Below are 25765 nucleotides of genomic sequence, written 5' to 3' on the forward strand. Positions count from 1 at the left end.
GAGCCTGGAGGAAACTGGAAGAGCTTAGAGGAACCTGGAGGAACCTGGGGGAGCAGAGCCCACGGGGCAGGAAAGCAGAGGAGCAACCCCGTGGCTCTTTCTGCTGCTGCTACACTGAATTTCATTTGCACAAGTCCCATTTTCGGTTTGGAGCTGTCACAGCTGTTTCCATTGGCAGTGCATAGCTGAGTAGGAGTTGTCAGTGGGGATGCTGCGGGATTGGGAGAGGGAAGAGATTCCCCGGGGGGCATGGGAGGCAGTTGGAGGTTGTGGGCTAAATGCATTAACTACATGTTTCTCCTAAACTTCGCAGCAGTGAATTACTCAATGCATATTGATGGGCTGAGGTAGCACAGTTAACACTATCCTGGGATGACAAGAACGTTTCTCAGCAGCTCCAGGGTGAGTATTCCCAAGGCTCCATGGTTTCATGGCTGCTACGAGGGGTTTATTTTTATAATGTTCTCTTTAAAGCCATAATACCCAGGAACAAGCTGTGATTCTGGAGCACCACTGCAGAAATCCAAGTGGAATTTCATCCCTCCAAAACCCAAAAAAGGCTCAGGGTGCATTCACCTTCCCAGCACGTGGAGGTTTTCTCACCTTTCCCTGCCGTGGGTGCCTCTGTTTGCAGCCAGAGCTGAGCTCTGATTGCACTGGAATTGCTGCTGATGGGACAGGGTGGCAAATTTATTTAAATTATTGCAAGGCTTCAGCTCTGCTGGAAAATCAGTTGTGAGTTTGAGCCCTGTTAGCAGAGAGGCTCAAAGGTGGCCACACAAACCCCCAAACACACCCTCAGTGTTTGACACAAGGCTGTGAGTGTGGGATCCAGGGCAGGATTTGGCTCCCCCAAACTCCTGTGCCAGCCCACAGCCCTGTTTTTATAACAGAACACATCTCTTGCACCCTGGTGCTGATTTGCTCCCTGTTCTTGGCACAGCAGCTTGGTCCTGTCCTGCTGTGTCCATGGAAAACCAGAGACATTCCCACCTGCACAGAGATCACCTCTGAATTCCCTGTCTGACAGAAACATGGAATCATTCAGGTTGGAAAAGACTCCAAGGTCATTGAGCCCAGCCACTGAAGTTCTTGGGCTGGTGATGAGTGCCACAAAATTATTCACAGGTTCTGAGAAACACTCCCTGCAAGGAGATTTGCATTTCCCACCCAGAAATGGATCCAGATTGTTCCAGGTAAAATCTCACTTTGCTCTCTTGAGCATCACCACAGAAACCTCCACAGAGATTTTGGAGAACGAGGGGAATGTCCTTTGGAAACACTCAAATGTTTATAGAAAATGTAAACTTAATGGGAAAATAGTCTGGGAGAGCTGGGAATGTTCCCCTGGAGAAGGGAAAATTCCAGGGAATGCTCAGAGTCCCTGCAGGGGCTCCAGGAGAGCTGGAGAGGGACTGGGGACAAGGGCTGGAGGGACAGGACACAGGGAATGGCTTCACTGGGAAAGGGGAGATTGGGCTGGGATCTGGGCAAGGAATTCCTGCCTGGGAGGGTGGGGAGGGGCTGGGCTGGAATTCCCAGAGAATTCCCTGGATCCCTGCAGTGTCCAAGGCCAGGCTGGACACTGGGGACAGTGGGAATTGTCCCTGAACATGGCATGAAAAGAGAGGGTGCTGAAGGTCCTTCCAACCCAAACCATTTCAGAATCCCAGGGTTTTGCAGGAACAGTGGCAATGTCACCTTTGGGATAAATGAGGTTGGTGGTGCCTGCTGTGATCTTCCTGAAAGATTTTTCCTGGAAATAGGGAGGAAATTGGAAATTTCCAGGAAAATTGCACCAGGGAAGGTTTAAACTGGATATTAGGGGGGATTCTTCATGGAAAGGGTGGTCAGGCACTGGATGGTGCTGCCCAGGGCAGGTGGAGTCCCCATCCCTGCAGGGATTTCCAAGCCCTTGGGGACAGGGTCAGGGCAGGGTTGGATCAGCTCAGAGGGCTTTTCCAGCCTCAGAAACCCCGTGATTCTCTGCAACAGGAGCAGAAGGGATGCTGTGTGCCCACACAGGGCAGGCTGGCCGTGCTCCAGGCTCCACCTGCACCTGGCACTGCTCCTCAGCCTTTCCCCAGCACAGCCTGGAGCAGAGCTGGGGATCAGAGCACCGAGCTGGTGGCCAGGATGGGGCTGAGCTCCTGCCAAAAGCACTGCCAGAGCCCAGGAGAGGCAGGAAATCACATTGCTGCTGCAACTGGGGCTTGTGCAGCTCCTGACTGCAGTGCTGTGTCTGCTCCTGATGGAAGGGCTCCAAACACGATGTTGACTAATTAGAAAAAGTTTAAGGAAGAGCCATATGAATCATTAAAGCCTCAGCAAACACGTCTTTTAGCAAGACGCTCCAAGACTGAGATAAATTCAGGTTCTCAGAGGGAAGGGACGGTTTTCTCTCAGCCTGGAGACAGCAACAAGGACAGCAGAGAATTCCCAACGTGTTTGTCACTCAGCACACAAGTGTACAGCAAGATTGCCTGGCTGGAAGTCATGGAAAAACCCAACCAGACCGAAAAAATATGAATTAACCTGCAGACAGTGACACAAAGCCCTGATCAGTTCTTGCAGCTGACACAAAAAGAACCTGGTGAGAGAGCCCCTGCTTCATCAGAGGTTTTCTCCCTTAGGAATAGAGACCTTCCCTAGAAATGCACAGATTTACAATCAGGAAAAGCTCCAATCACCAAAATTAATGGCTTAGAAATCAATCCACCCAAGCAATTCAGCTGAGCTGGTCTGAGTGAGTGCATTGCTCCTGCCCCGTGTCCTTGGCTGGTTTTCCTTCCTCCACCCCCAGGAGATGAAAAAGCAGAGAAGCTCTGGGGAAGCACATCCAGGGCTGGTCCAGGCTCTCAGCCCCATGGACAGAGCTTGGATTCAATATTTTAACTGCAAGCCAACCCCACTGTGGGGGACAGGAGCCTTCACCTGCCTGATTGCCTGGGGTTACAGTACAGGATGTGATCAAAGGTATCTGTTCTGTCACCATCTGTGAGGGTGGGGCAGTGATCCTGATCTACCTGGGAGATATTCTACTAATGGGCCATCCATTGAAACCAGGCAGGGCAGTGTTCTTTATCTTTTCACAACCCATCCTTCCTCCAGCCAGTCATTTTCTGCTCATGGCCATTGAGTCCCACTGTGGGACTGATAAAATTACTGCATCCCATTGGGAGTTGCTCCAGCCAGGGGGAAGAGCCCAACATTTCTTACCAAGATAAAAACAGAGGTTTTGGGACACTAAGGGAGCCCCTTTCTCCACTGGACTCCAGAGGAAAACCGGATTTCTCCACATCCCCACTGGAGCTCCGGAGGGAAACTGCACCTTGTACAGGAGCACTGCTCCAACTGAGCCACATCTGTCACTGCAGGAGGATGCAGCCACCATGGGATGGGACTGCTGCCAACACCCTGCCTGACGGGTGTCAGGTTGTACTCTGACTGTGTCAGGGTTTGGGGTTTGTTCTTTGTAGTGCTGTATTTCTATTTTAATTTCCCTAGTACAGAACTGTTATTCCTAATTCCCATATCTTTGCCTGAGAGCCCCTTGATTTCAAAATTATAATAATTTGGAGAGAGGGGGTTTACACTCTCCATTTCAAAGAGAAGCTCCTGCCTTTCTTAACAAACACCTGTCCTCCAAACCAGGACACTGTGAAGCTGCACTGCTCAGGAGTACTGAAACCAGCTGCAGAGTGGAGGACTCACAGGAAGGCAAAGGGGCCGTGGTTTGTCACCCCTGGACACCCCAGACACGCACTGACCTCGGACATCTGCGGGAAGAGGCTGATGGCCAGGGGCAGGGCCAGCCCAAAGGCAGCGAGGCACACGAGGCTTTGCACCGGCAGCAGCATCCGGGGCCGCGACCTCAGCAGCGAAGTTCTGCAAGGGGAAGGGTGGGTTAGAGTGGGCAAGTGCCAGAGACCCAGGGAAAACAAAAAAACCCAGCCAGGGTTTCTCCCAGGCTGCTCTCAGCTCTGACTCTTTTCCCAGGAGAAAGTTTCTTCAGAGAAGCTTTAGCTCTCTCTCCCAGGAGGAAGGATTCAGGGAATTCAACACCACAGATAAACACCTGCTGGAGGACGTGCTGTTTTTCACAAACTGTGTTTCTAAAGGGGTGTTCCTCCTCTGCCCATTGTCTCTGATGCTGTTTTGCACGATGTATATTATTTAAACCTATGATTTCTTGAATAAAATTGCTCTTTCCTGCTCTGTGCAAGAAAGTTGCCATGTTACTGTCTTTATCCACATAGGTTAGAGCTCTCCAGGGCCAGGGGAGTGCAGGAGCCCCTGCATGGACACCCCTGCATGGACACAGCTCACCTGGACCTGCTGGACACCCTGCATGGACACCCCTGCATGGACACCCTGCATGGACACCCTGCATGGACACCCCTGCATGGACACCCTGCATGGACACCCCTGCATGGACACCCTGCATGGACACCCCTGCATGGACACCCTGCATGGACACAGCTCACCTGGACCTGCTGGCCCCCTTCCTCAGAGGATCATGGAATGGGCTGGCTTGTAAAGAACCTCAGAGATGATCCAATTCCTCCTCCTGCCATGGGCAGAGACACTTCCCCCATCCCAGGGTGCTCCAGGCCTGACCCTGGACACTGCCAGGAGTGGACACCTCTTCCTCAGCAGGTCAGCACTGAGTTCCCCCACACAAATCCCCAGTTCCACCCATCCCACACTGGGGTGAGGCACGAGGGGAACCCTGTGTCTTGAGCTGTGATGCAGGATGTAACCAGTATTCTATTCTATTCTATTCTATTCTATTCTATTCTATTCTATTCTATTCTATTCTATTCTATTCTATTCTATCCTATTCATTTCTATTTCTATTCTATTCATTTCTATTTCTATTCCATTCATCACCAGTTGTTAAAACCAGGTGGGACACTGATCTTTATCTCTTCCAGGATTCTCTTTGGAATTCTGGAGATCTCTCCTGTTCATGGCCATGTGTAAATCCAGCTGGGGCAGGGATTCTTGTCTCTTCCAGGACCCATCCCTCACAACTCCATGGAGATATCCCCTGTTAATGGCCACGTGTAAATCCAGTTCTTTATCTCTACACAGCCCATCCTCCCTCCAGGAGATCTCTCCTGTCCATGGCCACTGAGTCCCAGGGCATGGCTGATAAAATTCCATTATCCCATTTGAGATGCTCCACCCAGGGGAGGAGCCAAGCATTTCCTACCCTGATCAAATCTGAGATTTGGAACATCAGAGCAGCCTTTCCCACTGGATCCCAGAGGAAAACCAGACCCTTCCACATCATCCCTGGAGCTTCAGAGGGAAACTGCACCTTGTACAGGAGCACTGCTCCAGCTGAGCCACATCTGTCACTGCAGGAGGATGCAGCCACCATGGAATGGGACTGCTGCCAACACCCTGCCTGACGGGTGTCAGGTTGGATTCTGACTCTGGCAGGGTTTGATTTTTTTGTATTACTGTATTTTAATTTTTCTTAGTAAAGAACTGCTATTCCTATTCCCACATCATTGCCTAAAAGCCCCTTAATTCCAAAATAATCATAATTCAGAGGGAGGGGGTTACATTCTCCATTTCCAGAGAGGTTCCTGCCTTCCTCAGCAGACACCTCTTTCCAAGCACAGCACCCTCCACAGGTGACACCTGCAGCAAGGTGCAGCTGGTGCCCAGTGAGCAGGAGGAAATCAGGGCCTTGAGAGGCCCTGGGAGCTTTGGAGGAGGCACAAACACCTTTCTTAAAGCCACAGCATTGATAATCCCTCAATTTGTTAAAATCCAGCACCTGCAGTGGGAGACAAGGATGCTCTAACATCTGCTGCTCCCAGGGGATGTTTATGAGTTCAAGACTTGTTAACAGCAAACTCCTGAAGATACCTGCAAGGTCAGGGTCTGGAAATGACCCAAAAGTGACCCTTCTGGTGGAATTAACTCTGCAAAACTGGGACAATATTTGGCTGATTGAAAGCTGGTATATTAAATAAATTCCAGATATGGGGTCTCAGGCAGTTCACCAGTATTAAAGAGGAAAATATAATTGTGAAGGATTTATTCTGGAGCCATTTACAAAAAGGATCCCTATCATTCAAAGGGAATACAAACCAACAACTGGACAGGGAGTTCTGTTGGAATGTCTGGTGTGTGTGAGCAAGGTGGAGAGGGAGTGGATTTGCTGCTGGGTTATTCAGGGAACAGCTGGAGCTGCTTCAGGGGATTTGGGATGGATTTTGGAAAGGTTCTTCCCTCATCCAGAGGGTGCTGGGCACTGCCCAGGCTCCCAGGGAATGGGCACAGCCCCTCAGAGCTCCAGGAGAGTTTGGACAGCACTGCCAGGGATGGACAGGGGGGGATTTTGGGGGATCTCTGCAGGGAAATGAATTGGATGGATACATCCTGGATGGATCCCAGCTCAGGATATCCCTTGATTCCATGATCTCCTTCCCTCTAGAGCAGTCTCAGGAGCTCTCCTTGGCCAGGGAAGGCACAAGAGACGACACCAAGCCCTGGACACCCATCCCTGTGGTGACACCAGTGGCACTGAACCACTCCCAAGCCACAGGTGCCACTCCCAGGGCTGCAGCCAGGCTGGAGCCCAGCACACCCCAGCCCAGTGCCAGCTGCAAACACACCTGGGGGATCTGAAGGGAAGGAATTCACCCCCTGCTCCTGTCTGGGCTCACTCAGCCTTGCTGAGAGCTGCCTTCATCTCTCCAGGAGCTGGGGAGACGTGGGGAGAGCAAGCAGCAGAGTGTGATCCTCCAGCAGCACAGCTCCTCGCTAATAAGCTCTCGAGACGGAGTTGATCCTATCAATTTGTGCTGTGAAAGTCAAGCTTCTGTTCTCCAATATTGAACTGCTCTGTGCTGCACAGAGAGAGCATGGCTGCAGCTCAGAGCCTCACAGAGGAGCTGCAAGGCTTCGTCCCAGCAGGAGGGGTGACCTGTCCCAAAAGAAAAGGTGACCTGTCCCAGCAGGAAGGGTGATCTGTCCAAGGAGGAAAGGTGACCCATCCAAGGAGGAAGGGTGACCTGTCCTAGCAGGGAAGGAGCTGACCTGTCCCTGCAGGAAAGGTGATTTGTCCCAGCAGGGAAGGAGCTGACCTGTCCTAGAAGGAAAAGTGACCTGTCCCAGCAGGGAAAGGGTTGCCTGTCCCAGAAGGAAAGGTGATTTGTCCCAGAAGGAAAGGTGGTTTGTCCCAGCAGGGAAGGAGGTTTGTCCCAGCAGGGAAGGAGGTGACCTGTCCTAGCAGGGAAGGTGATTTGTCCCAGCAGGAAAGGTGACCCATCCAAGGAGGAATGGTGACCTGTCCCAGCAGGAAAAGTGACCTGTCCCAACAGGAATGGTGATCTGTTCCAGCAGGGAAGGTGATTTGTCCCTGCAGGAAAGGTGACCCATCCAAGGAGGAAAAGTGACCTGTCCCAGCAGGAGAGGTGATTTATCCCAGCAGGGAAGGTGACCTGTCCCAGCAGGGAAGGTGACCTGTCCCAGCAGGGAAAGGTGATTTGTCCCAGAAGGAAAGGTGACCCATCCAAGGAGGAATGGTGACCTGTCCCAGCAGGGAAGGATGATTTGTCCCAGCAGAGAAGGCGATCTGTCCCTGCAGGAATGGTGATTTGTCCCAGCAGGAAAGGTGGCCTGCCCCAGCAGGAGAGGTGATTTATCCCAGCAGGGAAGGTGACCTGTCCTAGCAGGAATGGTGATTTGTCCCAGCAGGAAAGCAGCTGACTTGTCCCTGCAGGAAAGGTGATTTGTCACAGTAGGGAAGGTGACCTGTCCAAGGAGGAAAAGTGACCTGTCCCAGCAGGAAAGGTGACCTGTGCCAGCAGGAAAGGTGACCTGTGCCAGCAGGAAAAGTGACTTATCCCAGCAGAGAAGGTGATCTGTCCCTGCAGGAATGGTGATTTGTCCCAGCAGGAGGGGTGACCTGTCCAAGGAGGAGAGGTGATCTGTCCTAGCAAGGAAAGGTCATCTGTCCCAGCAGGGAAGGTGATTTGTCCCAACAGGAAAGCACCTGACCTGCCCACCCCCTTTAGCAGCTGCCCTGCTCCAGGACAGGCTGTGATAACCCCTGGCTGCACAGGGGCAGCTCCTGGAGCTGGTTTTGCTCCTGCTGAAGCTGCTGTGCTCCCTGAGAGCCCTGGCTGGGACAATCCCAGGAGCAGCATCCTCACAGCCTCCCTGGGGCTCAGTTCAGAGCCAGGACAAGGCTGCTGACAGCACCCCCGACATCTCAATTTGGAGCTGCACCCTCTGTAATTATTGCCCTGTCGGGGACCTCGTAATCACCCAAGTAAAACCTCAACCAATTTAAAAGGATCCCGGGTCCAGCCCCCAGGTGTGACTTCCAGGGCTGCTTCCAGCTCAGGCCAGTTCAAATTACAAGGGCCGACCTCCTAATTAGGAAGAGTTATGGCTTGATTTAAAAAGGAGAGCAGGCTAATTAACACATGTAGTGTAATGTCTTAATTGGGATTCAGATCGGAGAATTTGTGTGGTTCACACAAATGACTCATAATTAGCCAAGAGGTCCGGTTTTCTCCTGTCCCTGGGATCCCTGCTCCCGACACCGAGCTGGGGAGGATGGGGAGTTAAATATCGCATTTTGTGAGCTGTCAGCTGCAATGCAAATCCCTCTTTTCACCCATTAACCCCCCGGAAGGGAGTGCTGAGGAGCTTCCAAAGGCTTTCAGCACAGACTGAAAATAAATAAAATTAACATCCCTTTGGTGAGGAGGGATTTCATTTACACCACTGCTCTGCCAAGGCTTGGGTCAGGGATTGGGAGCTCTGCACCTTCAGAGCCCAACTCTGGCATTTGTGGAGCCTGAACAACCCCAGGGTGAGCAGGGCTCAGTCCAACCTCCGTGCTCAAGGGATGCATTTTGAGTATCTCAAAAAATGCTCACAAAAGAGATATTAAAAATGGAATTGCTGAACATCACAAAGCACAGGAAGGAGCCTGATTTATTCCCAAGAGCAAAGCCCTCCCCAGCAGGACTCTGCAGAATTATTGGTGCTGCTCCACAGAACAGGATTTTAGAGACCACACAGGACATGGAGTGAAACCCTGGCTCAGATCATTCAACAAGGAGTTGGAAAGTTTGCACTGAGAGCTCTCACACTGGAAAGGAGGACAAGAGAATCAGGGAATCATGGAATGGTTGGGGTTGGACCCTAAATCCTATCAGGGACATTCCCACTGTCCCAGAGCCCAGCCTGGCCTTGGGCACTGCCAGGATCCAGGGCAGCCCCAGGAATGGAATTCTCCCCTGGGAATTCCAGCCCAGCCCTCCCCACCCTCCCAGGCAGGAATTCCTTCCCCAGATGGGATCCAAACCTCCCCTCCCTCAGCTGCAGACCATCCCTTGTCCTTTCAGAGGGGGAAATCCCCCTCTCCAGCCTTCCATCACCCCCCTCTAACACATTTATTTTATTGTCCCCAATTTTATAACCAATTTTTTTTGATGTGTCTCACTGGCATCACCAATCCACGTTCCTCCCCTGACCTCTGCATGGTGAAGAACAGGAAATTTCGCACCAGCTCCCTCCTCCTCCTCCTCTTTCTCATCAAGCTTTGCTCCTTTACCCTCCCAACCCCCCCACGCCTCTTCCTCCTGCGATTTTCCCCCACAATTTTTGCAGGGGATGCTCAGGTACAAACACACACAGACAGTGCATCTGCTGCACGGGCACGGGGTGTTGGAGCTCTTGTAAATACACCTTCATTCAACTTTCATCACAGTGTTCATTAGTGCTTCGAATTTTGCATAATTTGGCAGCTGCCTGTGGCGTTTTTCAGGAGGTGCTGTAATCCATTCCATATGGAAGTCACTCCCAAGGAGCTATCGGGTGCGCTGAACCGGGGCTGTATTTGTCTGGGAGGAGGTGTCAGATGCTAAACTAAACATGACAGGAGTGAACCCGAGTCTCCCAGCTGACAGATTCGGGGTTTTGGGGCTGTTTGCAGGTTCAGAGGCAGCGCCAGACACCGGGGATGGAGCTCGGGGGTCCCCGGGGATCCCCAGCTCCTCAGAGCCCCCCTCTGATGTGCCAAGGGAGTTTGGGATGCCCAGATCCTGCCAGGTGTCTCTGCCCTGCTCCCCAGCTTTTCCCACTGGTTTTTGGGGTGGTTTTGGGGTGGTTTTGGGAATTCTGAGCTCTGCTGTCCCACCCAGCGCTGTCCTGTCCCTGCACAGGACACAGCAGATGCCCAGAGGGAGGCTGAGGGGTTTTTTTGTGCTTGATTGACACCATTAAAGGAGCAGTTTCCGTGTTTACTCTGGGAACAGCCCCAGCAGTTGGAGGTGTCACTGCTGGCAGCTGCTGAGCCCAAACAAACTTCAGGGAGCGGGGCTGGACGGGGAGGAACAGCACCTGTGGGAGCTCCTGCACCCCTGGCAGAGCAGCCCAGGAAAAATCCATGGGCACAGGGCCAGCAGGGCCTCCTGCCCTCACAAACGTGGCTCAACCACAGGAAAATTCCCTCCCAGCACTGCAAAACCCCCAGGAAAATCCATTTGTGCCCCTGGTTTAGCCCAGCCAGAGCAGCTCTGCAGCGTTGATCCAGCCTGATTTTATGGGATTTACAGGGAACAGCCCTGGGAAGTGCTGCATGAGGAGGGTTTGGAGATGAAGAAGAGCAGAAATGCTGCTGTTCCATGGGCACAGCTGCTCTGCTCCCTGCCCATGCCCAGCACTTCCAGCTTTGTCCTGCCCAGCCAGCCCCAAGCCCTCACCCAGAGCATCCTGAGCTCTTGGAACAGCCCTGCCCTGTGCCTCAGACCCTCTGAAAGGTCTTCTCTGAGGGGCACAGAGGAGGTTTAAGGTGAGATAAGGATGCTCAGGATCTCCACTCTCCACTCAGAGATCCCCAGCAGACGCCGGGGATGGACTGAGCTCCTCCAGCTCTTGGCCAGCCCAAAATTCTGGGCTCTGCCAGCACACAGCTCAGGCTGGGGCTGCACTTTTTGCTGCAGTGCCACCCAAAGCAGCTGCAGGATGGGCTGGGGAAGCCTGGGATGGTGGCTGGGAGCAAACAGCTCCACTTGCCAAATTTCACCGGAACGGCCAAACCGAGGATTCACGGAATAAAGGGAATAAAGGGAAATGGGTTTGAAGAGCCCAACTTCCTGCAGTGGGAGGTGACACAGAGCCACCAAAGAACTCCCACTGCCAGCTCCATGCCACAGAAGACTCACACACAACACAACATCTCCCCCCATCAAAGTCGCCGGCACGGACATCATTTATAAAACCTCCACGAGAAATACATCTGCACAAAAGAGCTGACACCGTGTTCCCTGCGTGGCATATGCAGGCTGAAAATAAACATTGATTCTATATGTTCACTGCTCCAGCAGAGCGTCCAAGCAGCAGGAAATGCATGAAACATGGGGAAGGAAGAACGGGAGCGCGGCAGTGGGAGGGAACATGGAATCACTCGGAGAGCAGAGAAGGCGGCCCCGGGAGTTAAAATACACAGCAGGCACAGAGACGAGAGGAGCCAAGAGAGCTGAAAAAAATGGCACAAGAGACGAGAGAGGCAGCTGGGGGAGTTAAAACATGCAGATGGAGAGATGGCTGGGAGAGAGGAAAGACCTGGATCCGCGCGGAGAGACGGCGAGCGGGAACCGGCCACTTAAAATAAACCTCGGGAGCAGCCAGGGGCAGCCCAGGCTGGGAGAATTCCTGGGGTCTGGGACCCTGCTGGGAGCAGGGCTGGGCCCTGAGGGGTGGGCTGGGCCCTGGAGGGGTGGGGGTCCCACCCAGCTGAGCAGCATCACCCACCTGCAGCACGGGAATCGCCCCCTCCTTCCCACACCCCAAAAGAAATCCACTGGAATAACCATCCTCTACTCTCATATCCCAAATACAAATCCACTGGAAAAACCATCCTCTACTGCCATATCCCAAATACAAACCACTGGAATAACCATCCTCTACTCCCATATCCCAAATGCAAACTACTGGAATAACCATCCTCTACTCCCATATCCCAAATGCAAATCCATTGGAAGGATCATTCTCTACTCCCATATCCCAAATACAAACCCACTGGAAGGATCATCCTCTACTCCCATATCCCAAATACAAATCCATTGGAAGAACTGTTCCCTTCCTTCCCCACACCTCATATCCAAACCACTTGGAGGAATTGTCCCCTCCTTCCCATTTCCCAAATGAAAATCCATTGGAGGAATTGCTGCCCTCTTTCCCCACATTCCCAAATGCAAATCCATTGGAAGAATCATCCTTTACTTCCCACAAATCCATTGGGAGAATCATCCTCTACTTCCCATATCCCAAAAGAAAATCCACTGGGGGAATGGTCCCCTCCTTCCCACAATCCCAAATACAAATCCACTGGAAGAATCATCCTTTACTTCCCACAAATCCATTGGAGGAACTGTTCCCTTCCTTCCCCACACCTCATATCCAAACCACTTGGAGAAATTGTCCCCTCCTTCCCATATCCCAAATGCAAATCCATTGGAAGAATCATCCTCTATTTCTGATATCCCAATTGAAAATCCATTGGAAGAGTTATCCCCTCCTTCCCATATCCCAAATGAAAATCAATTGGAAGAACTCCTGCCCCCTTTCCTCACACTCAAATGCAAATTCATTAGAAGAATCATCCCCTCCTTCCCATATTCCAAAAGAAAATCCATTGGAAGAATCAGCCTCTACTTCCCACAATCCCAAATTCAAATCCATTGGAGGAATTGCTGCCCTCTTTCCCCACATTCCCAAATTCAAATTCATTGGAAGAATCATCCCCTCCTTCCCACATTTCCAAATACAAATCCACTGGAAGAATCATCCTCTACTTCCCAAAAATCCATTGGAGGAACTGTTCCCTTCCTTCCTCACCCCAAATTCCAAACACTCGGAGAAACCTTCCCCACAATTCCAAATGAAAATCCTCTATTTCCTAAATTCCAATTGAAAATCCATTGGAAGAGTTATCCCCTCCTTCCCATATCCCAAATGAAAATCAGGAGGAATCATCCCCTCCTTCCCACAATCCCAAATACAAATCCACTGGAGGAATCATCCCCTCTTCCCCACAATCCCAAATTCAAATCCATTTTAGGAATTGCTGCCCTCTTTCCCCACATTCCCCAATGCACACTGTGACTCCTGATCCCATCTCTGCAATCCCCAGATAATGAGTGACCCCTTCATCCTTCCCATGCACAGGGATTTCAATAAATTAATTAACAATAAACAATAAATTCCTGCCAGGATCTCACCCCCTCCTCGAGCTCAAACCCTACTGAATTTATGAAGTTACACTTTTCCCCAAATGCTCCAAAGGTGGTTTTTTTCCCCAAAATGAGCTTTCAGCTCTGTGTGATCCCTTTAGGGACAGTTTTAGGGAGTGTGGGTTCACACAGGGACAGTCCCATGTCCCAGGGGGGCTCCAGAGGTGCCACCACCCCCAGCCACACGTCCCTCCCCATCCCTGCTGCTCCATGCCAGCCCTCAGGGATCCAAGGATTTCTGATGGAAAAGGGAGCAGGCACAAAGCTCAGGCAGGAAAAAGCAGAGCCTGGATATTTTTATACCCACGGAGTTTCGTGGCAGTGACAAGCAAAATTCCCTCGTTCCTTTAATTCACAAATGTGAATTAAAGCTTTCAATAAATCAAAATGATGATTTTTGTTTTTTAAGGACACTCTCCTGTGAGTTCACAGATAAAATCAGTTTTAGTAAGGCCTGCACTGAGCACAGGAGCATTCAGCAAAACTCGGATCAGCCCAAGGATTTATGATGCCCCTGAGCACAAAGAAATGATTCATTGCTTCTGCTTTGCTGCAAGGATGGAGCAAATCTCAGTTTTATTTTCTCCAATCCCATTTTGCTGCCAGGTTTATTTCAGCTTGGGGATGGCCCAGGATGGGCCCCCACTGCTGGACACAATCATTTATTCATTTAGTTTTCTCCAGATTTCCCCAAATTTGTTTGCACATAAAGGATTTTATCTGTGGGTGTCCTTTGTGGCAATAAAATCATTTGTCCTGGTGTTGATTTTTTTGGGATGGATAAATGGGAACCAATTAAACCAGTGGGAACACACAAAACCACCTCAGTGCAAAGCCTGGGTTCCTACACACAGCCTGGAGTAAACCCTGAGTAAATTACTCCAGGGTAAGGCCTGGCACATTCCCAGCAGATCCTGCAGGGAAATCCTGGCCCAGGTGGGTGACAAAGGGACCTGGAGCAGGGAACAGGCTGCAGAGATTTATGTCCAGAAGGAAAATGAAATAAAAATCAAATGTTTTGCACAAAATTAGGGCTGGAACCTGCTCCTCTTTGGGATTAAAAGGACTTTAAGGTCTCTTCCTACCCAAACAATTCCATGATAATCTCTGGCTGAACACCATTAATCTCTGATGTTTGCTGAGTGGATAAATCATGGACAGTTTTCCATCCTGAACTGAATTGAGAGGGTTTTGTCTCACTGCCCATCCAGGATGGGATATCTAAAATGCTGGGGTGTCAGGGATGAGTTAAAACAACCCCAGCAACAGAAAACTTCACCAGGCTGGGCAGGGGTCCCAAAGGATGGAATGGGGAAATTCAATATGGAAAAAACCCCCGCAAAAAAAAAAAAAAAAAAAAAAAACAAAAAAAAAAAAACGAAAAAAAACCCAAAAAAACCCCAAAAAGAAACAAAAAAATCTGTTTGGTCTATTTGGTGGATGAAATTTGAGGGGGGACCTTGTGGCTCTGCACAACTCCCTGACAGGAGGGACAGGAGGGGACAGGAAGGGACAGGAGGGGACAGGAAGGGACAGGAGGGGAGGGATTTGGGATCTGATCCCACAGAACAGGGACAGAAGGAGAGGGAATGGCCTCAGGGAGGGTTCAGGTTGGATTTGGGGACAATTCCTTCATGGCAAGGATTGTTAAGGATTGAAAGGCAGGGCTGGAGCTCCCATCCCTGCAGGGATGTCACACCCCTGGGATGTGGCCCTTGGGGACACGGGGCAGGGCTGGGGGTGGCTGGATGACCTTCCAGGACCTTCCCAAGCTAAACCATTCCATGATCCCATGAAATCCCAGTGCTTGACACCCAGTGGGGACCCTCCCTCCCTCCCTGCCCCGGGGATTCCCCTCCAGACTCACTTCTCCAGCACGGACATGATGATGGGAGGTAGAACCAGTATAGGCATGGGCAGGACCACTCTGGTCAGGGCTGTTTCCAGCAGAGCCTGGGGGAAAACAAACACACAGACACGTCCCAAACACATCCAGAGATCCCAAACACAGCCAGAGATCCCAGCCACAGCCAGAGATCCCAGCCACAGCCAGAGATCCCAACCACATCCAGAGATCCCAAACACATCCAGAGATCCCAGCCACACCCAGAGATCCCAGCCACACCCAGAGATCCAAATCACACCCAGAGATCCCAAACACACCCAGAGATCCCAGCCACAGCCAGAGATCCCAACCACAGCCAGAGATCCCAACCACACCCACACATCCCAACCACACCCAGAGTTCCCAACCACAGCCAGAGATCCCAAACACACCCAGAGATCCCAAACACATCCAGAGATCCCAAACACATCCAGAGATCCCAAACACATCCAGAGATCCCAGCCACACCCAGAGATCCCAACCACATCCAGAGATCCCAAACACATCCAGAGATCCCAGCCACACCCAGAGATCCCAGCCACACCCAGACATCCCAAACACATCCAGAGATCCCAACCACACCCAGAGATCTCAACCACACCCAGAGATCCCAACCACACCCAGACATCCCAAACACAGCCAGAGATCACAACCACAGCCCAGAGATCCCAAACACATCCAGAGATCCCAACCACACCCAGAGATCCCAACCACATCCAGACACCCCAACCACACCCAGGAGGCTCAGAAATGGCTCTGCTGGGAAGGACAGGGTCTGCAGGCACTGCCAGCTGTGCCTCCAGATGTTTGCTCACAGCACTGTGGGTGACAGAGCCAGCAGAATAAAGAGACCAGCAGAGCTCAGCCAGCCCCACCTGGTGTGAGCAAAGCTGCCCAAACATCCCAAACAGTCCTGAAACACAGGGCAGGGCTGGCACAGATGGGAGATGCCTGGGGAGGTTGTGGGAATGGCTTCACTGGGAAAGGGGAGGTTGGGCTGGGATCTGGGCAAGGAATTCCTGCCTGGGCTGGAATTCCCAGATTTGCTGGGGCTGCCCCTGGATCCCTGGAGTGTCCAAGGCCAGGATGGACATTGGGACACTGGGAATTGTCCCTGCCATGGATGGGTGGGATGGGATGGGATTTAAGATCCCTTCCACCCAAAACATTCCACGATTTTATGTCACAACAAACCCTCACACAGGGACAGCTGTGTCACACTGAGGATCTGCCACGTTTTACATGACAAAACCCAGGATTAACCTATCCAGGAATTAATTATCCAGGGATTGGATGGCAGCTGAGCAGAAGCTCCCAGAACTCCCAAATTTTATGTTGAAGCTCCACCTCCATCGCTCTCACAGCACCTTCCCTTCCCATCTTTAATTTTCTCTCTCAACCATCAGGATGGAGAGGGGAAAGCAGGTCCTGGAGTGAATGGAAGTGAGGAAAACTGGCTCCAAGAAGTGTGTCTGAGCCCTCCAGCAGATTGTTTGAATCCCCCTGTTACCCAACAATATGGAGCTCCTCTCGAGCTCTCCCCCTCCTGCAGAGCTGTGCATTAATTGCTGTCTCTGGCCAGAAGGAGGGAGGGAAATGCCAAACGTTATATTATTAACTCCTGTGCCTGGGCGTGTGCTCAGTGCAGCTCCACAGCTCAGAGCCCACTCGGAGGCAGCAGCTCAGGGGTGCTCAGGAGCCCCCAGGGAGCAGCTCCAGGCACTCAGGGCACAGAGCAGAGCAGATGTGGGAACATCTGGCTGCCCTCACCCAGCCTGGGGCAGTTTTTAATGCAGCTTTGGCAGGGCAGGGCTGGAAAGCTGCTCAGCTCATCTGGGAAAAGCTGGGAGGGATCTCTGGTGGGTATTCCATGAGGAATTCCTGTGGAGGCATCAGGCACGGGATCTGCCCTCGGTGGCACTGTGTCCTCCCAAACCACCGGGGCCAGTCCTGAATTCCCTGCAGGCACAAACCTGGGGTGTGCTCTATCCCCAAACCTGGGGTGTGCCCCATCCCCAAATCTGGGGTGTGCTCCATCCCCTGCAGGCACAAATCTGGGGTGTGCCCCAACCCCAAATCTGGGGTGTGCCCCAAATTCCCCTGCAGACACAAATCTGGGGTCTGCACCATCCCCAAATCTGGGGTCAGCCCCATCCCCAGCAAACACAAATCTGGGGTTTGCTCCATCCCCAAATCTGGGGTCTATTCCATCCCCAAATCTGGGGTCTGCCCAATCCCCAAATCTGGGATCTGCCCCAAATTTCCCTGCAGACACAAATCTGGGGTGTGCCCCATCCCCAAATCTGGGGTGTGCTCCATCCCCAAATCTGGGGTGTGCCAAATCCCCAAATCTGGGCTCTGCTCCATCCCCAAATCTGGGGTCTGCCCCATCCCCATCCCCAAATCTGGGGTGTGCTCCATCCCCAGCAGAATCAAATCTGAGGTCTCCTCCATCCCCAAATCTGGGATCTGCCTCATCCCCTGCAGACACAAACCTGGGGTCTGCTCCATCCCCAAATCTGGGATCTGCCCCATCCCCTGCAGACACAAACCTGGGGTCTGCTCCATCCCCAAATCTGGGCTCTGCTCCATCCCCAAATCTGGGGTGTGCCCCAACCCCAAATCTGGGGTCTATTCCATCCCCAAATCTGGGGTCTGCCCAATCCCCAAATCTGGGGTGTGCCCCGAGTTCCCCTGCAGGCACAAACCTGGGGTGTGCCCCAAACCCAGCACACAAATCTGGGGTGTGCCCCATCCCCAAATCTGGGGTGTGCCCCATCCCCAAATCTGGGGTCTGCTCCATCCCCAGCACACAAACCTGGGGTGTGCCCCAAACCCAAACCTGGGCTCTGCTTCATCCCCAAATCTGGGGTGTGCCAAATCCCCAAACCTGGGGTGTGCTGCATCCCCAAATCTGGGGTGTGCCCCATCCCCAAACCTGGGGTCTGCTCCAATCCCAAATCTGTGCTCTGCTCCATCCCCAAATCTGGGGTCTATTCCATCCCCAAATCTGGGATCTGCCCCATCCCCAGCACACAAATCTGGGGTCTGCTCTATCCCCTGCAGAATCAAATCTGGGGTGTGCTCCATCCCCAAATCTGGGCTCTGCTCCATCCCCATCCCCAAATCTGGGGTCTCCTCCATCCCCAAATCTGGGGTGTGCCCCAAATTCCCCTGCAGACACAAATCTGGGGTCTGCTCTATTCCCAGCACACAAATCTGGGGTCTGCTCCATGCCCAAATCTGGGGTTTGCTCCATCCTCAAATCTGGGCTCTGCCCCATCCCCAAATCTGGGGTCTGCCCCAAATTCGCCTGCAGACACAAATCTGGGGTTTGCTCCATCCCCAAACCTGGGTTGTGCTCCATTCCCAGCAGAATCAAATCTGGGATCTGCTCCAAATTTCCCTGCAGACACAAATCTGGGGTGTGCTCCATCCCCAAATCTGGGATCAGCCCCATCCCCAGCAAACACAAATCTGGAGTCTGCCCCATCCCCATCCCCAAATCTGAGGTTTGCTTCATCCCCAAATCTGGGATCAGCCCCAGCCCCAAATCTGGGGTCTGCTCCATCCCCAAATCTGGGGTGTGCTCCATCCCCAAACCTGGGCTCTGCCCCATCCCCATCCCCAAATCTGGGATCAGCGCCATCCCCAAATCTGGGCTCTGCCCCATCCCCACCCCCAAACCCAGGCTCTGCCCCATCCCCAAACCTGGGCTCTGCCCCACCCCCAAACCCAGGCTCTGCCCCATCCCCAAACCTGGGCTCTGCCCCATCCCCAAACCCAGGCTCTGCCCCATCCCCATCCCCAAATCTGGGCTCTGCCCCATCCCCAAACCCAGGCTCTGCCCCATCCCCAAACCCAGGCTCTGCCCCATCCCCAAACCCAGGCTCTGCCCCATCCCCAAATCCGGGCTCTGCCCCATCCCCAAATCTGGGATCAGCCCCATCCCCAAACCCAGGCTCTGCCCCATTCCCAAACTCGGGCTCTACCCCATCCCCAAACCCAGGCTCTGCCCCATCCCCAAACCCAGGCTCTGCCCCATCCCCAAACCCGGGCTCTGCCCCATCCCCATCCCCAAACCCGGGCTCTGCCCCATCCCCACTCCTAAGCCTGGCTTACATCACCCGAGGGCTGAGCTGAGCCCTTTTCCAGCCCCCCCAGCCCGCACTCACGTGTTTGGCAGCCACTCTGGAGGATCCCACCACGTTCCCATTGCTGTCCAGGACATCGATGCCCTCCTCCAGCTCCGTGTGCCTCATCAGCACCACGTTGCAGATGTTGGCACTGGCTGGGGGCACAAGGGCAGGAGGATCAGAGCTGGAACCTGGAGCTGGAAACTTTGTGCTTCCTGACACTGACCCCAAAGGAACACTGCTTCTGATTTGAGGAATTGGAGAAAGCTCCAAATTTGAGTGATGGAGTTAAAATCACAGGTGTGGAGTTGAATGGAGGTGTCACAGGTGAAGGGTTTGGAATTTGGGGTTTTATTTTGGGTTTATTTAGGGTCTATTTAGGGTTTATTTAGGGGTCTATTTAGGGTTTATTTAGGGTTTATTTAGGGGTCTATTTAGGGTTTATTTAGGGTTTATTTAGGGGTCTATTTAGGGTTTATTTAGGGGTCTATTTAGGGTTTATTTTGGGTTTATTTAGGGGTCTATTTAGGGTTTATTTAGGGTTTATTTAGGGGTCTATTTAGGGTTTATTTAGGGTTTATTTAGGGGTCTATTTAGGGTTTATTTAGGGGTCTATTTAGAGTTTATTTAGGGTTTATTTAGGGGTCTATTTAGGGGTCTATTTAGGGTTTATTTAGGGGTCTATTTAGGGTTTATTTGGGGTTTATTTAGGGGTCTATTTAGGGTTTATTTAGGGGTCTATTTAGGGTTTATTTAGGGTTTATTTAGGGGTCTATTTAGGGTTTATTGAGGGTTTTTAGAATGTAGTGATAGGTATGGGACACTGGGCATTGTCTCTTCCTTCTTCCTGATTTTTGGTTGGACAGTTAGTGCTGCACTGTGGGTTTGGTTATTGGGTCAAAAGTATAAATAATACCAGTATTAGCTTTTAATTGGGCTTTAAAAGACCTTGTAACTAGCTGGATACATCTCAGTTTTTGCTCACTTTTAGCTAAAAGTGCTACAAAACCCTTTGTACTGCAGATAACATTTAATAAACAACTAAACAACACAAAAAAAAATCCAGCTCTTTCGTGCTTTAATCCTGACTCTAAGAAAAAAACAAAACAGAAATCCAAGCCACAAACAAAGCTCTCAGATCCCCACAGCAGCTGCTGCTTGCCCTGAAACCCCCCAGGGGAATTGTCCTGATCCCCAGAAAAGCTGGGATTCCCAAAGAGAACAATCCCCAATTTTTATTTCTGTCTCTTTTGGGCAATAAAGTGCAAGGTGTGCTTGGAACTCGATGCTCTTTAGGTCCTTTCCAGCCCAAATAATTCCATTTTTTTGGGGGAAAAAATGGCTCAGTGCTCCAAGACCTTTCTGAGCCCTGCTCCTCTCCCAGCTGTGGCTTTTGAGGTGACCCCAAATTCTGTCCCCAAATCCAATCAAGAGTTGGTTCAGGCACTTCCCAGCTTCTCCCAAGGCAAAGCTGCAAATTCCCACTCAACTTTGGTGCTGATCAAGTGGCATTTTCCATTCTTTTCCATTCTCCTCCCCTCCCCAACATTTCCCTGCAAACTTTCCACCCAGAGCTGAGACAAACCCACTGTTGCTGCAAGCACCGAGCGCCTTCCAAAAATGTGTTTGTGCACTGCTTGATGGGTTAATATTCGCTAATTAATCTCAATTCATGTCATATAACAAATGTCTAATTTTTTGAGGGTGGTGGGTGGGTGAGCCCTCTCTGAAGGCAGCTCTGTGCAATCAGGGATGATTTGTGGTGACAAATGCTCCTTCCACTCGACGGGGAGAGGAACACACACACACGCACACTCTGTCTCTCTCTTTAATATTCCAGCTCCCAGACCCCTCTTCCCATCTATCAAAATATCTGTGTTCCCAACCCTGAATCCCAGGGAAAGAACAAAACAAGGCCTTTCATTTACAGAAAGTTTAGCCCTTGTTTTTTTTTTTTTTTTGTTTTTTTTTTTTTTGTTTTTTTTTTTTTAATAATTTTAAACACACACGCCCCGTCCTCCTCAGCATCAATCAGCACAGATCAGAGCTGGGCAGGGCTGGCCTGGCACAGAGCTCCTGGCAGCCTCAGCAGGGGCTGCCCACACCTCACTGATGCTCCCAAGATGATTTCCCAAGGATTTTGGGGCTCCCTGAGCCGCTCCCAGCCCTGGCTGAGCCAAGCCCCTGCTCCCCTCCTGCTCCTGGGAGAGCAGAGGATGCTGCTGGCTGGGGCTGAACTTGGGGTGAGAAATAAAGAAAAAAATAATAAAAAATAATTTTAAAATAATAAAAAAATAATAAAAAATAATAAAAAATAAAAAAATAAATAAACAAACAAATAAATAAATAAGCGAATAAATAAATAAATAAGTAAGCAAGCAAATAAATAAATAAATACATCTATGTGCAGCTCTGCAGGATCTGGGAGGGAATTGTGCTGTGAAAGCTCTCTGAGCACACCAGGAGCTGGGTTCAGCCTCAAACCAAGCCACCACCCCACTTCTGGGGGTTTGGAGATTTTTTTTTTCCATCCCAGGGTGCTTTCCACACTCTAAATCTGTCCTTGGGCACCACCTGAACACAACAATTTTAACCACAAAAAAGCCCAAGGAGGAGAAATCCTTCCTGCCTTCTCTCCAGTGAGGATCTCTCTGTCAGCTCTCCCTCCCTTCAGATCAGGTTTGGGAGGGGATTTTTGGGTTTTCTGAGGGTTTTTTGTCAGCCATGAACATCTCCAGGATAAAGAACACCTTCCCCAGGGACACCTGGCCTTGGGGACAGCTGCTCACACCCAGTTCTGGGGAAGAAAAGGGTGAACTGGGACAACCTGTGGCTCTGCAGGGCCTTGGCCACCTCCAGGAGCTGCTCCCTGGAGCTGGGAGGGATTTTTTTGATAATTTGGGATTTCTTATATATAATTTTGGGATTTTTTTTGACAATTTGGGATTTTTTGGACAATTTCGGGATTTTTTTTTACAATTTAGTATTTTTTTTGGACGATTTTGTGATTTTTTTTTTGACACTTTGGGATTTTTTTTACAATTTGGGCTTTTTTTTTGGACAATTTTGGGATTTTTTTGAACAATTTTAGGATTTTCAGCTGCCACAAATCATCCCTGGAGGAGAGTGAGGGCAGGGTCTGCCCCAGCACCACTGGTGTTGAACAAATCCTCTTTGATTCCACAGAATCACGGAATTATTGAGGCTGAAAAAACCCTCTGAGAGCATCAAACCCAACCACCAACCATCCCTGCCAGAGCCAGGACTGACCCCATCCCTGAGGATCACAGCCTTGGGGTTCTTGGAGCAACAGCTCCAAGCAGGGTTTGGCTTTTCATGGAGAAAAAGAGAATTCCTGCTGGAGGTTCAAAAGGAATTGAGAGATCCTAATGAAGGGTTTGTCCAGGCACAAACCAGAAATTAGTGGGAGGATCCCTGATGTCCTGGCTCACAGGGAAACATGGAATATTGCCATGCAGGATGTGACCAAAGGTGTCTGTTCTATCACCATCTGTTGGGACCAGGTGGGGCAGGGATCCTGATCTCTGGGAGATATTCTGCTAATGGATCATGTTTTATAAACCAGGTGGGGCAGTGTTCTTTATCTTTTCACAACCCATCCTTCCTCCAGCCAGTCATTTTCTGCTCATGGCCATTGATTCCCACTGATGAATGATAAAATTCCATCATCCCATTTGAGATGCTCCACCCAGGGGAGGAGCCAAACATTTCCTACCCTGATAAAATCTGAGATTTGGAACATCAGAGCAGCCTTTCCCACTGGATCCCAGAGGAAAACCAGACCCTTCCACATCATCCCTGGAGCTTCAGAGCAAACTGCACCTTGCACAGGAGCACTGCTCCAGCTGAGCCACATCTGTCACTGCAGGAGGATGCAGCCACCATGGGATGGGACTGCTGCCAACACCCTGCCTGACGGGTGTCAGGCTGTACTCTGACTGTGTCAGGGTTTGGGGTTTGTTCTTTGTAGTGCTGTATTTCTATTTTAATTTCCCCAGTAAAGAACTGTTATTCCTAATTCCCACATCTTTGCCTGAGAGCCCCTTGATTTCAAAATTATAATAATTTGGAGGGAGGGGGTTTACATTCTCCATTTCAAAGAGAAGCTCCTGCCTTTCTCAGCAGACACCTGTCCTCCAAACCAGGATCCAAAATATCAGCTGGAGAATTAATTACAGGCTAAACAAATTAATGATGGGTCCCCAGTCGATGCCAGCACAAACACCTGGGTGTGAAAACAGAGCCAGCCTGCAGCAGGGATTTCCTGAGTGCCTTGGAGTCCAGCCCCACCTCAGAGCTCCCTCCTGGGGCTGAACTCATCCCTGCTGCTCTCCTGGGCAGAAAATCCCAAGGGAAGCAGAATCCCAATAAAACAGATCCCAGAAAAGTGCCAGGAAACAACAACAGTTCCCCCCAGATCCCTTGTGCACAACCCCAGAGCACAATCCCTGTCCCCCCTGCTCTTTGTTCTCTGCTTTTCTGGCAGAAATGAGGATGGGAAATCAGGAATTGAGGCTGGGGGGACACAACAAACAGTTCCCTGATAAAAGGGAGCAGAGAAAGTGAGAGCAGCAGAGGTGAGGGGGCTCAGGAGAGCTCTGAGGATGTGGCACTTGCACAGCAAAGGGAAAACCTGAAAGGAGACTTTAGCATTAAATGGCTTAAAAAGGAGCCTGGAGAAAATCCCATTTTTTAATAATTTCCTCCACACCTGGGCAATTTTTGCACCACCTTTGTAAATAAACAAGCTTGCACAAAAAATGACCCCAAAGCCAGCGGGGATTTCTGCAGGGCTGAGCCCATCCCTTCCCTCAAACTCATTTCTTGGTGATAAAACACCAACAAAATCCTGCACCAAGCCAGGAGCAGCCTCAGCCCTGCCCACACTTGGGGCTGCTTTTCAGCAATCTGCACATTCTGAGCAGAACCATTCCTCTGCATTTTATTATAAAATAACCAACGCATCTTATTGCAAAATAACCACGGTGCTGCTGCTTGTCTGAGGACTTGACACAGCTCAGCCCAGATCTTGCAGATGAAATAAATGCTCTCAGGTTGGAATGGTCACTGCTGACCACGTTGGCTACTTCAGAGTGGACAGAGCAGCTGAGAATCCTTCACCAGCAGCTTTGCAGCATTTTTCTGAATTTTTATAATTTTTTCTGAATTTTTTCTGAATTTTTCTGAATTTTTCTGCCAAAATTCTGCTCTGCAGAGTCCCATCCCCACCAGCTCAGGCACCAGCTCTGAGAGGACATGAGCAGAAGGAAGGAGCTGTGTCCACCCCTGTGTCCTTCTGGCCACCTGCAGCTTTGCAGCCACCCCTTGGAAGAGAAAGAGAAGGAATTTTTCCTTACCCACAGCAGGGAATGGCACAAACCTCTGGATCAGGAGCCGCGTGGCCGGGGTGAACTTGTTGGCTCTCTGGATCAGAACGTTAAGGCCCACCTTGGAACGGGACAAGCAAAGCAGAGCAGCAGGGTTAAAGGCCAGGGCACAGCTTGGGGGCAGAGTTTGAGAGCTGAACCTCCCCCAGGGCAGGGCTGGGCTCAACCCTTTGGTCAATACAGGGTTAAATCTGATTGCTGGGCTTAAAACAAGGGTAGGACCCAACCTTAGGGCTTAAATGAAGGGTTGAACCCAGCTCGGGTTTAAATGAGGGATTGGACCCAACTTTGGGTTTGTATGAAGGGTTAAACCCAGCTTGGGTTTGTAGGAAGTGCTGAACCCAGCTCTTCGGTTTAAATGAAGTGTTGAACCCAGCTCTTGGGTTTAAATGAAAAGATGAACCCAGTTCTGGGATTTATATGAAAGACTGAACCAAATTTGTGCTTAAATGAAGGACTGAACCCAACCCTTGAAGGGTTGAAACAAACTTGGGTTTAAATGAAGGGTTGAACCCAGCTCTGGGGTTTATATGAGAGACTGAACCAAATTTGTATTTAAATGAAGGATTGAACCCAACTCCTGGGTTTAAATAAAGAGCTGAACTTGACTCTTGGGTTTAAATGAAGAGTTGAACCCAGCTCTTCGGTTTAAATGAAGTTTTGAACCCAGCTCTTGGGTTTAAATGAAAAGATGAACCCAGTTCTGGGATTTATATGAAAGACTGAACCAAATTTGTGCTTAAATGAAGGATTGAACCCAACCCTTGAAGAGTTGAAACAAACTTGGGTTTAAACGAAGGGTTGAACCCAGCTCTGGGGTTTATATGAGAGACTGAACCAAATTTGTATTTAAATGAAGGATTGAACCCAACTCTTGGGTTTAAATAAAGAGCTGAACTTGACTCTTGGGTTTAAATGAAGAGTTGAACCCAACCATTTGGTTTAAATTAAGGATTGAACCCAACTTTTGAGCTTAAAAGAAGGGTTGAGCCCAACTCTTGGGTTTAAATGAAGGGTTGAACCCAACGTGGGTTTAAATGAAGAGTTGAACCCAACTTT

General features: G+C 50.6%; 1 protein-coding gene across 2 annotated transcripts in view; it reads right to left on the reverse strand.

The window, feature by feature from the left end:
* SFXN5 (sideroflexin 5) overlaps positions 1-25765 on the reverse strand; it is a 113504-nt gene that overhangs the window by 24688 nt on the left and 63051 nt on the right. Inside the window, exons 10-13 of one of the 2 annotated variants that reach the window (XM_033060816.2) lie at positions 24677-24767; positions 19338-19453; positions 15145-15230; positions 3771-3888 (exon numbers count right to left, since the gene is read on the reverse strand). In XM_033060816.2, coding sequence (XP_032916707.1) covers positions 3771-3888; positions 15145-15230; positions 19338-19453; positions 24677-24767 — 411 coding nt within the window. The remainder of the gene's footprint in view (positions 1-3770; positions 3889-15144; positions 15231-19337; positions 19454-24676; positions 24768-25765) is intronic. The other variant, XM_033060818.2, reaches the window with a different exon arrangement.

This window comes from Catharus ustulatus, chromosome 5, assembly GCF_009819885.2.
Source record: "Catharus ustulatus isolate bCatUst1 chromosome 5, bCatUst1.pri.v2, whole genome shotgun sequence".
In the NCBI taxonomy this organism is placed as follows: domain Eukaryota; kingdom Metazoa; phylum Chordata; class Aves; order Passeriformes; family Turdidae; genus Catharus; species Catharus ustulatus.